A 14,933-nucleotide genomic window follows, 5' to 3' on the forward strand; every position below is an offset into this window, starting at 1 on the left:
TCATGGAACCCTAGAATTGTTTGGGTTTGAAGGGACCTCAAAGATCTAGTGCCAAACCCCCTGACATGGGCAGGCACACCCTCTACTAAACTAGGTTGCCCAAAGGCCCATCCAGACTGGCCTTGAACACTGCCAGGGAGGGGGCAGCCACAGATTCTCAGGGCAGCCTATGCCAGCACCTCACCTCCCTCACAGGGAAGAATTTCTTCATTATATCTAATCTAAATCTACCTTCCTTCAGCTTAAGGCCATTACCCCTTGGCCTGTCACTCCCTGCCCTTGTAAACAGCCCCTCTCCACCTTTCCTGTAGGCCCTTTCAGGTACTGGAAGGCTGCTGGAAGGTCTCACTGGAGCCTTCTATTCTCTTAGCCTGTCTTCAGAGAAGAGGTGCTCCAGCCCTCTGATCATTCTGAAGTACTTGCTGAATATTCTGTTTTAACCTGCATGTTGTCTTGAAGATCAGAGCCCATATTGAAATCATGACAGAGAAAAGAAAAAAAATGTTCAGATTTTTCTTTATTCGACCAACAAATAAGGTCAGTAGCTGTGCTTAGTGTGTGGTGGTTTTCTGCATGGGCACTCACTCTGAGCTAAAATATGGAAAAATTGCAGTGGAGAATCACATCTGCTACTGCACTTCACCCAGTTCTTTGTGTCACATTAGAAAGTTTGAAGAGGTATTTTCTCTCTTCCTGGAGTCGAGACAACTTAGTAAAATTGAGGCTGGCTTTTGTCATGTCATGTATCGTTACCCAGTAATGCCCATCCATCTTCATCTTGCACCAGTGGAGATTTAATCAAGCATGTAGAAGGAAGAATAGATTCTTTCTTTATCCATGCAAGGATGTCTCAACTTTAAAACAGGGGTGCTTTAATGACACTCTTAGCTGAAACAAGTTTGTTAACATGGCATAGAAATGCAGCAGTAGTGTTTTATGTGTGTACTTTCATGTTTAGACGAGTAGTAGTGGCAATCAAAACAGTTTGCCTCAGCCAGCAAGTCTGTTCAGTGCCATGTGCTAACTGTTTTTTAAAAGAATGGGTCTTCTTGGTGAAGCTAAAAGGTTAGGGAAGTACTTTGACAAACTGATAGGCTTGAAGGAAGGGGAGCGTTTTGGTTTTACAGGGGATATAATCATTTAATAGAAAGATGTCATTCTGCAGTTCTGCGCTTCCAGATAAAGCTGCTGTTGAATGAGGAGGGTCTTACACTGGGCTGGGCAACTCAGCCCCCAAGGTCCAGGCAGAACTGATAGGGATCGATCTGCACGTTGACCCTGATAACAAGAGAATTGGGTTTCCTTTTGTTTGTCAGTATGTTGGAAGAATGGGGTGGGGGATAGATACCCAGCCGTGGGAACAGCCTGCTGAGTCCCATCAAGGAGAGGCTTGAGTGCTGTCACTACGTTAGGCAAGCAGGGCTGTGTGACATAAAGGATCTAAATCCCTGAGCAGAAAGGTGCAGGAAATAGTTGCAGGCAGGCGAGAAGAGGGTAAGGAAATGAGAGAGACAGCTAGGGAGGAAAAGCCTGCCATCCTCCTGTCAGGAACTGGAAGTAAGTACTTTGTTAGGAGTTGCTGTGCCAGCTGTAGGGTGGAGGTCATTTATGACATCCTAGTGACAACAGATGCATCCAGGTATACTGCATTGAGCATTACTACAAAACCTCCCTGTGTGCTTCCACTCTTTTAAATGGATTTCTTTGCTATCCTACTTTCTTCTGGTTTTAACGTATTGTAGCTTTTACTAATGCTTTCATGATGGGTTGTTACTGGGGTTTTTGTTTGTAAACCAAGCAGGACATAAACTCTTACCTCTTTGTTTACTGTCTGTTTTTGTGGGGTCTTGTTATTTGGTGTTTAATGTCAAATTCTTCATACCTGCTGGTGGTGTTTTCCTAACTGTAGCTCTGTCATGAGCATACTCTAATCCATTCGGTGACACATACTTAGTTCCTGCAATTGCCATTTTTAGATGGAATGATCTCTTGGATTAGATCTCAAACCTAGAGCTAATGTTACAGAAAATAAGGTCAAAGAAATCAAGTAACATTACTTCCAAAGTCACAATAGAGTCTTTGGATCATCTTCCATCATTAATATCAATGCTTGACAGCACTAACAACTTTAATCGTGATTTGTAGCCCTCTGAATTTTATTGCTTGTGCTGTCAGAAATCAATTTCAGTACTTAATGGCATCTTGTAACCTCGGTCAAGGAGAATGTTGGTTTGATTTTTATTTTAGTTGTACTCAAAGCTTCACTGCTAATCTACACCCTTACAAAATTACTTCTGTGACATTTTTTGACAAAGTTGTTTTCAGTTCTCTCACCTAAAGAAAATACTTTTGTGTTAGACAACATAATTCAGAAATATTTCTCTCCATGGATCATTTTTATTGAGCTGTAGCTTCCTGTACTCTTCAAAATGTTGTAGATTCTCACCCTAAAAACAGTGAAGTGTATGTTTAATTTTAGTCACACTTGTAGACCTGAGACTTCTCACATAATTAACATCTACCACAGGTGTCTGCAGGATCAGACCATAAACTGTTGTTTAATCTTCCTTTTGCCTACCGAGGTTGAAGAAGAGAACGGAGCACACTTATAATTCCAAATTAAACATTTAGATTAGTCTTTATTGATTCCTTTTGATCAAAAGAAGTGTGTTTGGGCTTGATTCTGTCTTTAGTCATTCAGTAATTTCAGTCATTGAGATGATTGACCTCCTTGGGAGTTCCCCTGTCATGGCATAATTGTGGGATGGAGTCTAGAGTTGTACATTCTTAGAGGAAATAACAAAATTATATTTTTCAAAAAAAAACCCAAACAAAACAAACGACGACAACAAAAAACAAACCAAACATAAACCCAAGTAGCTCATGGGGACCAAACTAAAAAAAAGTATGAAAAATTGTACTGTATCTAATCTTCTGTCAAAACTTGCAGCCTTTAGTAGAGTTAAACATGCAAAGAGCATATCCCTTGATCTCTATAAATGACTAAATGTTGGAAAAGGGTCTGCTTTAAGCATAGTGGTGTGTACTTTTCTGTACACTTATTAGTAGGGTTTTTTATGCTCTGGAAGAAGAGACTATGGTTACTCTCCTACTTAATGCATAGGAAATTGAAGGGTGTTAAAAAAAACGTGACACCCAGCGGGTCAGCAGTAGATCCAGTGTACCCATTCAGTGCCCTGATTAGGAAGTGCTGCCCATTTTTGCCTGTCTATAGACTTCTTATTGGAATTGTCATGATCTGTTTGGCAGCATGGAAGAGAAGTAATGAGATTATGTTGTCAAAAGCAATAATAGGAGTGATTTTTTGCACCACATCCTTTAAACTTTGGTCTAATTCCCTGAGAAACTTGTTTCTTCATAGAAGTAAGGAAACTGATTTTCTCCAAAAATTATAAAACCCAAACCCAGGAGGACAGGCACTGGAAACCACCTTTCTAAAAGAAAAGGAGAAAAAAACCTGACACTTTTCAACTCATCTTTCTCCTAAGTACAAATACTGAGCTCCATCCTACTATTTCCCAATGAGTTTCATGTGTTTTCTTCCAATTACAAAGGAGTATTTCTCTGTACTTGATTTATGTACTGATGACTTTCAGCTAACTTTCCTTGCTGTATTTCATTTAGAGAGCCTCCTGCCTGCACATGATAACGTTTATGTAGTGGATGACACGGTTCTGGAGCTTTCAGAGGTGGAAGAAACGACATCAGAAAGCAGCTGCTTTGCATCTGAGGACACCACGGAAGACTCGGGTGTCGTAAGCTCCCCGTCTGACATTGTGTCTTTGGATTCACAAAACGACAGCGTGAAGTTGAGAGACGTGAAGCTGGTCAATGGCTACACGGACTCAGCTGAGGCAGATGCAGCGTATGGGGCAGAGACCTGCCCTGTGAAGAACACCTACAGCGACAGCGTGGGATCTGACAGTGCTCCACAGAGGTAAAAACTCATTTGCAACCAGCTCTCGGGAAGCCTCTTGCATGTGCCTCTCGTCGGGCATCATTTCAGACAACCAACCTCTACTTTCTTCTGTACTTTCATAAACCAGTGCCAACGCCAAGTGACTCCTCCCAGCGAAAACCTTACTGCCAAATTCCCTCCAGTGACATACTTGTAGCAACAGGCAAAGGTCACTTTTCTGTTTGAACTTGTAGTTACATTTCTTGCAAAAGACCGCTGCCCTCCAGAGTTGATTGCTCTAAGAAGTCTGAAATAATTTTGGTACACTATGGTTTATTTTGTAGCTCTGGTAGCATATGAAGTGTTTTAAATGCTAGTATAAATTGCTCTAGAAAAAAGGACATGCAGGTCATAAAATGGAAAATTCAAATATGGAAAAATCAGAGCCACCAAAAGCCAGGTGGAAATTTATTGAATTCGGTGAAATTTAAGGGGTCTTTTTGTGGGTGTGTGCATACATATATATGTTCACCTAATGCTAACCTCCACTGGTTATACTTTAGGGTTTTTTTCCAACATATTTCCTTTTTTTTTTTTTTTTGAGCAAACGTTTTCCTGCAGTTTCTGAAAAAAAATACGAGAACCTGGAATTTAACTAGAAACTGCCTTCAAATACAAGTGACTCTGACACTGTTTGTTTGCCAAAACTCACATACTTGGTGGCAGGACTGCAAAGGGAACCCAAAATTTATAGGACTTTGCAAATACAAACTGGCCAAATAGGAAGCTGTGCCTCCAGCAAGGAGGGTGGCCTGGTAATACTGACAGGGATCCGCTCTGTGTGATGCTGCATAGTCATGGGACAGGGGCCAGAAATTCCTCTGAATTCTCAGTTGACACAAAGTCTGTGCTTTCTGGTCTCTCTCCATTCAGCTGCTAATCTGTAGCCCCTTCATAAGAGCATGTATCATGACCTAGTTATTTCCTTCCACACATTTCTGAGGGAAAACTTCATCTTGGATCATGCAGTGGGCGATAAATTAGGGATAAATTAGGCCAAAGTCAGTATTTAACTTATTGGAATGATCTCAGGGCTTTTCGTTGTCTATCAATATCAATGAGGACAAAATCAAGCCTCACTTGGATATTTGTTCAACAAGACATTTTTCTCATTATTTGTCCTTTTATAGTTTCTTAGGTCCTGATGCAGTCTCTATCTGGAGGATTAGATAGGCTAGTATAGTAACTGCAATTAACATTCCAGACCTGATCCAAAAACGCAACCCATTAATTTCAGGAGACTTAGACTGGGCCTTGTAAGTTAACTAAGCAATCCCAACTTCCCTCGAAGTGCAGGATCTAAACTGGTTAGGAAAACATACATGCACATTGTGGGGCAGGGGAAAATGAAGTTACCATAATGTTGAGCAAAGACATCAAAGCAAAGCTGTGTAAGAGCAATCCTAATTAGTGAAAAATATTTTGGACTTGTCCTGGTTTTTTAAGCTAAATAAAAGATTGACCACAGGTCGTTAAGTAACACACTCCCTCGTGGAAGTCAGCATTGTTTCCATCTTTCTCTTCAGCCAAAGACACATACTCTGTACAGTGCATTGAGATTCACCTTCACCACACAAACACACAAAATCTTTAAGAGAAGGGAAGAGGGCATGTAGAAGAGACAGCAGGAGATTCCATAAGCTGGCTGGCAGGACTGCTGCTCAGGGTGCTTGCTAAGCCAAAGGAGTGGGAGCTGGAAGGACAGCATGGTGTACTGCCCGTTGCAATCGGGGCGAGGCGGAGGGGGGGTGTTATTCCCCCTGCGCAGCTGCTGTGAGGCCAGTGCTGTAGTACCGTGTCCAGTCTTGGGCCCCCAGTTGGAGAAAGAGATTTATGAACTGGAGAGCGTCCTGAGAGGAGAAGGCTGGGGTGCTGAAGTACACAAAGTGTGACAGGTAGAGGAGCCAGCTGGGTTGTTGACCTTGCAAAAGTGCTGCGGATAAGGATGGACCTGGTTGCAGTCTTTCTCTGAACAAAATGAGGACTATGAGGCTTCTCAGGGATACACGGTGAAAGGACAAGAGGCAACCATCACCAGCTGCTGTAAAGGAAATAAACATTGAATATAAGAGGGAAATTCCTCAAAATGGGAGTGGTTAAGCAGCAGAAGAGGTTGCCCAGAGTGGTCGAAGAATCTCTATGCCTGGAGGTTCACAGAAGTCAGCCAGGCAAAGCCTTGAGCAGCCTGGTCTAGCTTTAAAACTAGCCTTGGCTGGAGCAGGAAGTAGGGCTAGGCTTTCAACCTAATCTTCTGTGATTTTATCATGCTAAATATTCTGTATTTATCTAATAAACCCATAATCCAAAAGCAGTGGGTTTATACTGAAAAAGGAGACAGTTGTTGCTTGGGGAGTGCAGTTATTTTTCATAAATCCTATTTATTTTTTAGTTCTATTTAGTTTTTAGTTGCTTCAGATCAACTTTATGGTATAAGTAGAAACTTGGCAGTTATGATTTATTTTAATATTCTGTCAGTAACCACTTAGATTGCCACAGCACTGATGCTGATAGTAATATCTTTTAAACTTTCATGTTCCGAATGCGACAGTAATATTTGAAGCTAAATCCAATCTGCTCCCAACCTGTGTTTGTAAACAAACCAGCTTTGAAAATCGTGCTTGTCTAAATCCTTTTGAGGTCAACTTGCTAAGTTTTCAGAAGCCACTTCCTAACAGTAGAGGGAAGGAAAAAAATGAGGACTTTTGAAAACCTATTCGTATTAATTTCTTGGGTTAGTGGGATGTAAGTTAATTCTGAGTACAATTTTGAGTACAGCCAAGTTTGGAGAGCAGCAGTTTCACTTTCCACTGTCAGAGCAGCCGCCACCCTGCTAATAAAATCTGTTGGGAGCTCTGAGATTGTACGTAGCTCTTGTGATGGACAGGCTACTTTCAGGACCAAACCAGCCTCCTAAATAAATTCCTAGACAAGCGAAAGTGCAGTTCATGTGAATATTTGATGCCAAGCTACACAGAGTATTAAATATATTGCATAAACTACAAAACTTTAAGAATAAAATTATGTGGAATTGATTAATTCCTTTCTATCTTCTAGTCTGTATACCGAGTTCTAACTCAGTTCTAAGGAAAAAAAAGAACAAAGAAATTGGGAGCACATGTCACTGCTGTAAAGTAGCAGTAGTTAGCAGCAGGGGATCAGAGTCCTCCTTGAGTCTGAGCTTCATGGAAGCCAGAAATCTTACTTCGTGACTAGTTTGGCTGAAGCTCGGGAAAAAATGGTTAATAAGAATAATGGAAATACTTAGCTTGTCATTTTAAATTGTAAAGCTGGCTAAAACTAGGGCTTTTCACCCAGTGAAATAACTCAATTCCTAAGAATTTATAATGCTGTATACTAAAATTGTTTTGTACTCTGTGTGAGCTGTGAAAAGTCCCCTTAAAGGGACAGCAAGTTATATTTGGAGTGTGAAGGACGTAAAGAAAGTCCAAGTGGTATTTTGCATATGCATTGTGAAGAACTGCAGTGAAGAGCAGAACCAAGTCCACAGTTCTTACCTAGGTTTGGTCCAGAGGCTTAGCTAGTGTGCCAGAAGTTCAAGAGTATTTCATCATGTTGCTTTCTTTGGTTAATTGTATGTTTAGCTTTAAATTAATTTTTCTTAGAGCTTGTGGTGTTGTGTACTGGGTGGTCTCCGTGTATCTGAGATGCCTGATAGCATTGGTGTGTCACACACAGTAGGTTTTGCTGCTGAACTCAAGGCAAGTTGTGAGGATTTAAGGGTGCAACCTCCAACATGTGATAGAATCGTCTGTGTGTAGCAGCAGAGTAGTGTGACCGGGTCAGAAGCAGCACGTACCACAGGCTCTGCACACACAAAAATGACAACCACAGCAGAGCTTGTTTCTCTTTCAGTTCCTAGAGCATGGAAACAGAAATTTCTAAAAGAAAGTCCCTGAATGTCAGGGTTTCCAAGCTGGGGTCTTTCTTCCATGGTTCTGTTTTCCAGTACATGGGAGCAATTTGCAAGTGTGGTCTTTTGTTCTGCTTTGTTTTGGGATTCTTGTTCAAGCAATCTTCATCCAAATACACCTGTAAATTGGTATGTAGAGTATAAAATCAAATGTCAAAACACTAGTTGTAGCCTTGGCTCTTCCTCTAACCTGTTAAACCATCTTTGTCTCTCCGCCTCTGATATCCCCTTCAGCCACTGACTATTTTTTCCAGTAAAAACCATAACACAGCTATCATATCTCACGATATGTTTGTACAGCGCCTGGTGGAGCAGAATCCAGACCTCAGCTGGAGGTGCCAAGGGCTAGCCCATATAAATAATTGACTACACACGGCGTTTGGCTGTGAATGTTTTAATATTAACTGCTGACTGTGAACACTGCACTGCATAGTTCTCTTTCTTCATATCCTTCCTTAGAGTTGATTTCTTTGTGCTATGTATCTGTTCACCAAATTTTAATATATAGTGTTAAATGAGTAAGAAGAAAACCACAGAGAAGCTGAAATGTTGCTTAGGTAGCAGTAAGTACATCTCATGATCTCACAGTGTTGCAACTCTGTCCTCCCATACCCCCTCCTTTCCCATACCTTGTATGGTGTCATCACGCAAGCTCCTAGGGGCAGGGATCAGACAATTTTTATATGCCTATAAAGCATCATGCACACCTACTGTCTGGAGCTTTATAAATAATTACACATTAAAAACTATGTTAAAATAGTATTATTAGGGATGCTAGGTCACGCGCTCCAAGTTAGGTAACATTAATATTAAGGCCGTCTGTGTAACCTTAGATTCCCCCCTGTAACCTTAATTTTCTCCCCCTCCCCCGTTTTGTGCAGTACCATAAGGTCTCTAGGTAAAGGGATCCTACTCTATTTCCTTTACTTTCTTCCTGAGTTTCAGAGCTCGATTAGGAAAGCAGGTACACCACCATTCACTCCCAGTTCAGATTCTGTTCTGGAGGGAGGAATATTTCTTTTCCCTTTGCTCTTTTTATCTTACTCATCACACCAGTCTCCGTGTGCCGTGCAGACTTTTAACTCCTTCCTCTGCACAGGTCTTGCTTGAGGGGAACAAGTGGAATTACCCCTGTTTTAGAGAAGGAGAACTGATGCGCAGAGAGACAAGGGAGACTTGTGACCAGTGAGATCACACAGGACTTCTTTATTTTTCTTGCAGAGGACTGAGCATTAAATAGCATTTCATGTATCAGAATGCAGCTCTTCTTCCAAACTCTGTTCTTGGAAGACATTCAACCATTTTTGGCTAAAATAAAACAATAGAATGATCATGGGCATGATAGAAATTGTTGCGTTTGGACTGCCACCTACAAAATAGGCTTAATTTCTTGAAGTTATAAGCAACTTAAATTAGGATTTTAAAATGGGTTTAAGGGTGAGTTGTCCCACCAGCCTCTTTCAGAGCAGGAGAAACACTTTAAAGTATAAAACTTCTTTTTTTAAAAAAAATGAAAAGGTTTTAAATGTGGGGTTCTTTTTAAATGTTTTTTAAAGTCTTTTAAAATGTTAAGGGAATTTGGCAGTTATAAAGCTAGATAAATACAGACTTGTCTGGGACAGAAAGATAAAATACCTTCCAAAGGTCTGAAAGGGATTTCCCCCTCCCTCGAGTTTCTGTTTCAGTGGCCATGAGAGGGGAATATTTTTTCACGTACAGCTAGTGGAGGGCATGGGGTGGGGGTGGGGGAACCCTCCTGAGATTGGTTCGTGCTGTGGATCTGGACAGGGATAATCCCATTTCCTCCCTTTCTCTTGGGAGAATTTGTTACCTTTGGCTCTGGTTGGGGTAGTTGAAGCTACTGGGAGGAGAGGAGTCCTCTTCATTACCAACCAGAGAAACGCTGGCTGTTTTCTGCAGAAAAGTCTTGGGGTTTTGATGAGTTAGTATAAAACAAAAGCCTGAAAGGATAGGGGTGGGTGAACTTGTTCTGCTTAATTTTCAGCTCATTCAGATTCAAATGTTACAAGGTTTTGTATTCCGCTTGGGAAGTTCAGGAGGGAAAGAGGAGTCGGTAGCTGTAGAGAATTCAGTGGGGAAGCAGGTCAGAGGGAGAAAAAAATATAATAGTGGCAGAAGGCAGGCAGGAAGGAAAGGGAAAAACTGTAATGAAAAATAGCATGGTATGCATTTATTATATATACCTCTATTGCACAAATGCATTCTGTATAACTGGATGTCACTTGTAACTATCTCTGAGGAATCAGGAGAGTTCTGTTCTCTTATTTCTTTACAGGATAGGTTTTATTTTAGCTGAGTAGGCACATGTTTTACTTTTTTGAAAACAGAATTGTAGCTTAAAGGGGGAGGAAGGTGGAGAAGGGGTTAAAGTGACACAGAGAACTTCAGGGATGAAAAATTACTTAATTAAGACTCAGATGTCTGACAGATTTGCAAGCCTCTGCTTCTTACATAGTTTTACTAATTTCTTTCCTTATCTCCGGCTGTCCCTTTCCCTGTGTTCCAGAAAACTCTTTAAATTTTGATACTCTCATGCAGTTTTTTGCTGGCAGATCTTCACGGAGGGAAGATACTAATGATATTATGGTTAAGTAATAGATAATCACAGTTGTTACAGAGCAAGAATCCAGATTAACCTTTCCGTTAAACTCATCCACTGGAAAAATTCTGTATCCTTTGGCGCTGTAGAATATTTTATGTGTGAAGAAGCAGCTTGGATTGCTGTTAAAAGCATTGTGCAGGCTTTGAGGAGAGGAAGGCTTTGGTCCTTGCTCTGTTTCTTCTTTTTCTGTGTAAAACAAGAGAAGCTATTTCACCTCACTGTGCCATCCCCTAACTTGCAGCGTTGTATTGCACAGGTGATGCGGCTGTATTAAGATTTAAATCATGCTAGTCCACTTGCCTGTCTATTTCTGGCAATGCTGTTGGCCTGTGGGCTTTCCTGCTGAGAAGCTGTTGCCAGAGGCCTGTGAGAGGAGGGGGGAGCAGGGGCACGCTTCCAGCTGTACAGCAATGACAGGCTGCTGCTTATGTGGCAGGACCCTGGAACTGACATATGTCGGGGGACTGTGGAAGCTTAAATCACCCTGGTATGTAACAAGCTTAGAGATTTCTAGCATTAGAACACAAAATGATACTAAGCAAAAGCGTTTTCATTTGCTTTCTGTTTAGATTTTTGACCAGCGAGCATGGAGGAGGGTTGTAAAAGGACCATAAACCCAGCTGCTGCCGCACAATCACTTCATTTTCCTTGTCATCTATATTTGCAAGTTCTTCTTTTTAATGGGATGGTGGTGTATCTGAAGGCACTAATAGACCTGTGTTCTAGTACTGGAAAAGAGTTTAATTCAATCTCCATAAGCACAGTTGAAAGACCATTTTAAGTTTGTTGCAGTGCCACAGAACTAGAAACAGAGCACAAACTAAAATGACACCCGTGTCTTGCTCTCAAAAAGTATCTGCAGCCTTTTCTTTCTTTACCGCTCACTGAAGAACCTAAGAAGCAGTTACCTGGTATCCAACAGAATGTGACTGTGTGCTTTCTTCTTTTCCTAATTGCCTGACACTTCCTGAAATCTTGCGTCAGAGACAAGGGATGACTTTGCTGTCTAGCCAGAGAAGGGCAAAGAATGGAAAAATGGTCCCTAAGGTTTTTCTAAACTGTTAGTCAATCTGGCAAGTAGTTACCTCCACTTTTGAAGAGTCCTTTACTGCCTCCCTCACAAACCCAAATATATAAACACCTTGAGTTTACTTAACGCCATCTTTGCAGTTTGAATAGAAAGTTGCATTCAGAAAGCTTTGCTGTGCTTCATATAACTTGGAATTATTTGGCATCAGGGTAGAAGCATTTCTCTTTCCAGGATTTGTGTAAGAAGAGAATATTACGGATTTATTTTGAAGGGGACAGATTTGGGTACATACTGACAGGTTAATGTGATTCCCTAGTATCAGACTGAGAAGACTGTGAGAGCCAGGAAAGGAGCCCAGATGCTCCAAAGCTCAGGTCTGGAGTAACCGTGTCGGCTTTCAGTGTCAGTCAATCCCTGTTAGCTGCCTTAGACACATCTGAGAAGCTGAACGCTCTCGATGACCACTGACCTACATCATAGCAGTCACTAAATCCTTGCATGTGCTACTGCACGGTGTGCATGTCTGGATTTGACTCCCATAGATTTGCAGTGGCTCTTCTGTCTGCCCTCCCCAGCTAGTGCCAAATTTGCAGGACCCATATTCCCAAGTCTTTTGATACAGCAAACATGGTGCCCCCTTCCTGGAAGTGTTCAAAACCAGGTTTGATGGGTCTTTGTGCAACTTGGCCCAGAGAAAGGTGTCCCATGGCAGGGGGGTTGGAACTATGTGATCTTTGACATCCCTTCCAACCCAAAGCATTCTGTGATTCTGTGAAAATGAGTGAGACTCTCAGGTCACATTCAGGTAACCCAAGAGGTGTCTAATGCTGTTTCTTCTTGTCTGCTGCCACTCCAGCAGAGCATGTGTCTCTGTCTTCCATATGATGTCTACTGGCCCCAGGCAGATGTCTTAAATATCCTACAGTATTTCAAATGGGACAGAGTCTGTCTGGAGGCCTGTATCTAGTGGAGTCCCTCAGGGGTGGGTACTGGGACCAATAATATTGAATATATTAATCAGTGACCTGGATGAGAGAACAGACTGCTCCATCAGCAAGTTTGTTGATGACACAAAACCATGAGGAGTGGCTGACACACCAGAAACCGGTGCTGCCATCCAGCAAGATCTGGACAGGCTGGAGAGTTGGGCAGGGAAAAATTTAATGAACTACAAGAAGGGCAAGTGTGGAGTCTTGCATCTGTGTTGAAGAACAAGAAGTGTATGTGGGGACTGCCCTGTTGGAGGGCTGCCTAGGTGAGAGGGACCTGGGGGTCCTGGAGGACAGCAGGATGACCATGAGCCAGCAATGTGCCCTCATGGCCAAGAAGGCCAATGGCATCTTGGGGTGCATTAGAAGGGGTGTGGTTAGTAATTCAAGAGGTTCTTCTCCCCCTCTACTCTGCCCTGGTGAGACTACACCTGGAATATTGTGTCCAGTTCTGGGCCCCTCAGTTCAAGAAGGACATAGAACTCCTTGAAAGAGTCCAGCGCAGGGCCACTAAGATGATTAAGGGATCTTCTTTATGAGGAAAGGCTGAGGGAGCTGGGCCTCTTTAGCCTGGAGAAGAGGAGACTGAGGAATGACCTCATTAATGTCTCTAAATATGTAAAGGCTGAGTGTCAGGAGGATGGAACCAAGCTCTTCTCAGTGATTTTCGGTGATAGGACAAAGGGCAACAGGTGCAAGCTGGAGCACAGGAGGTTCCATGTAAACGTAAGGAAAAACGTTTTCACAGTGAGGGTGACAGAGCACTGGCACAGGCTGCCTAGAGAGGCTGTGGAGTCTCCTTCTCTGGAGACATTCAAAACCCATCTGGATGTGTTCCTACGTGACCTACTCTAGAGGATCCTGCTCTGGCAGGGGCGTTGGACTAGATGATCTCCAGAGGTCCCTTCCAACTCCTAATGATCTGTGATTCAGTGAAGTGCCCATGTTTAGACAACTGAATCTTTTTCACAGTCCCTTCTCTGCAGTTTACATAGGTTTGTGTTGTATTTAAACAGTTACAGTGGGAGGTGTGGACTCTGTCTCTGGTGCCATATGTTGAAGCTCACCAGAACTTCTGAGTAAGTGCTCAAAGACACTTGGGTCAGTTGTATCATTTACAGACCCCCAGGTAAAGCTGCTCTAAGCGTAACAAGAGGCCAGCTTCTTCATTGCAAACCCGTTGTCTTGCCACCGGTTTGGGGTTCTTTTTAATGCAGCATTTCCAGATAGGTTTGTCAGAATCTTCTCTCTTTCTTGGAAAGTAAACTTTCACATAAAAGTCCGTCTCCCGTGGCACTAATTTGATGAAATCGGGCTGTGAGCTTCAGTTTGTCCCTGACTTCGCAAGCCACTCGCGGAGGAGTAATTACGCATCGCGGCCTGCACTCGGTGCTGCACCGAAGGCTGTGGTTTAGTACTCCCTGTGCTCCCTTCTGTGCTCTTGCACAAATCTCTGCTCATCTACAGAAGTAATAAGTGCTCAGGCTTCCAGGAACCCTGCACGGGTCCCGGTCCGAGCTTGGGTTGACTGCTCACCAGGGCTGTATTTTTAGCACCTCACGCTTTACCAGAAAGGCCCTGTAGAGGTTATCAAGTTCTTCCCTAAGTCAAAAAAAAAAAAAAAAAGTGTGTGTGAGAAAATACCACTGGTATTGTTTATCCAGAATGTAAAACACTGTATCAGAATAAGTCATATTTTTCTTGGATTCTGGCCAAAACAAGAGCTATCAACAAAACACGAGCATACAGGGTTAGAAAGGGAAGAAGGCTGTGGACACAATCAAACAAAAACATAAGAGGCCTTTTTGTTTTCCTTTCCCAAATGCTGTTGTGAGAAAGAGTCTTCTTAGGCATATTTATAAGTCATGTCAGCTACTGGAAACTACCAGTAGTTTCGCTTCAAGAAACAGGTATCACATTTTAAATTCCCAATGCTAAGAATTTTCAGGGCCCTGTGATCAGTCTGATCTGTACCTTCTGTCTTGCTTTGTAGGTGAGTTTGGAGGTGAACAGAACAATAGCTCTTTTATGAATTTGGAAATGCAAAAGAAAAGATCTGCTTTTTCCAAAGGTCCCTCTGTAAGAGCAAGCAACAGTCCTCTAATTTTCACCACATTGTTCTCTTTCCATCAGGAAAAAACAAATCTGTGAATTGGGTATTATTATCCCAGTTATCTAGATGAGGCGATTGAAGCAGAGATTGAGGAGTAAATTCTGTATAGTCACTGTATAAGTACACAGAGGATAATGAAAGAGAACCCCTCTGACCGTTATATCCATCAAGGAGAAGATAATTTTGTTATAAGAGTCACTGAAAGATTCCCATTGATTGACATGAGAAAAGAGATGGTCAGTGCAGTGGACCCACTCTGCATGTTTGG

General features: G+C 42.2%; 1 protein-coding gene across 1 annotated transcript in view; it reads left to right on the forward strand.

Annotated features, from left to right (window-relative positions):
- Nucleotides 1-14,933, forward strand: part of COBL (cordon-bleu WH2 repeat protein) — a 161,146-nt gene that overhangs the window by 131,792 nt on the left and 14,421 nt on the right. The window contains exon 12 of the mRNA XM_084260031.1: nt 3,646-3,958. Within this exon, the coding sequence (XP_084116157.1) occupies nt 3,646-3,958 (313 nt within the window). The remainder of the gene's footprint in view (nt 1-3,645; nt 3,959-14,933) is intronic.

This window comes from Gallinula chloropus (genome assembly GCF_964237585.1).
Source record: "Gallinula chloropus genome assembly, chromosome: 2".
Lineage (NCBI taxonomy): Eukaryota > Metazoa > Chordata > Aves > Gruiformes > Rallidae > Gallinula > Gallinula chloropus.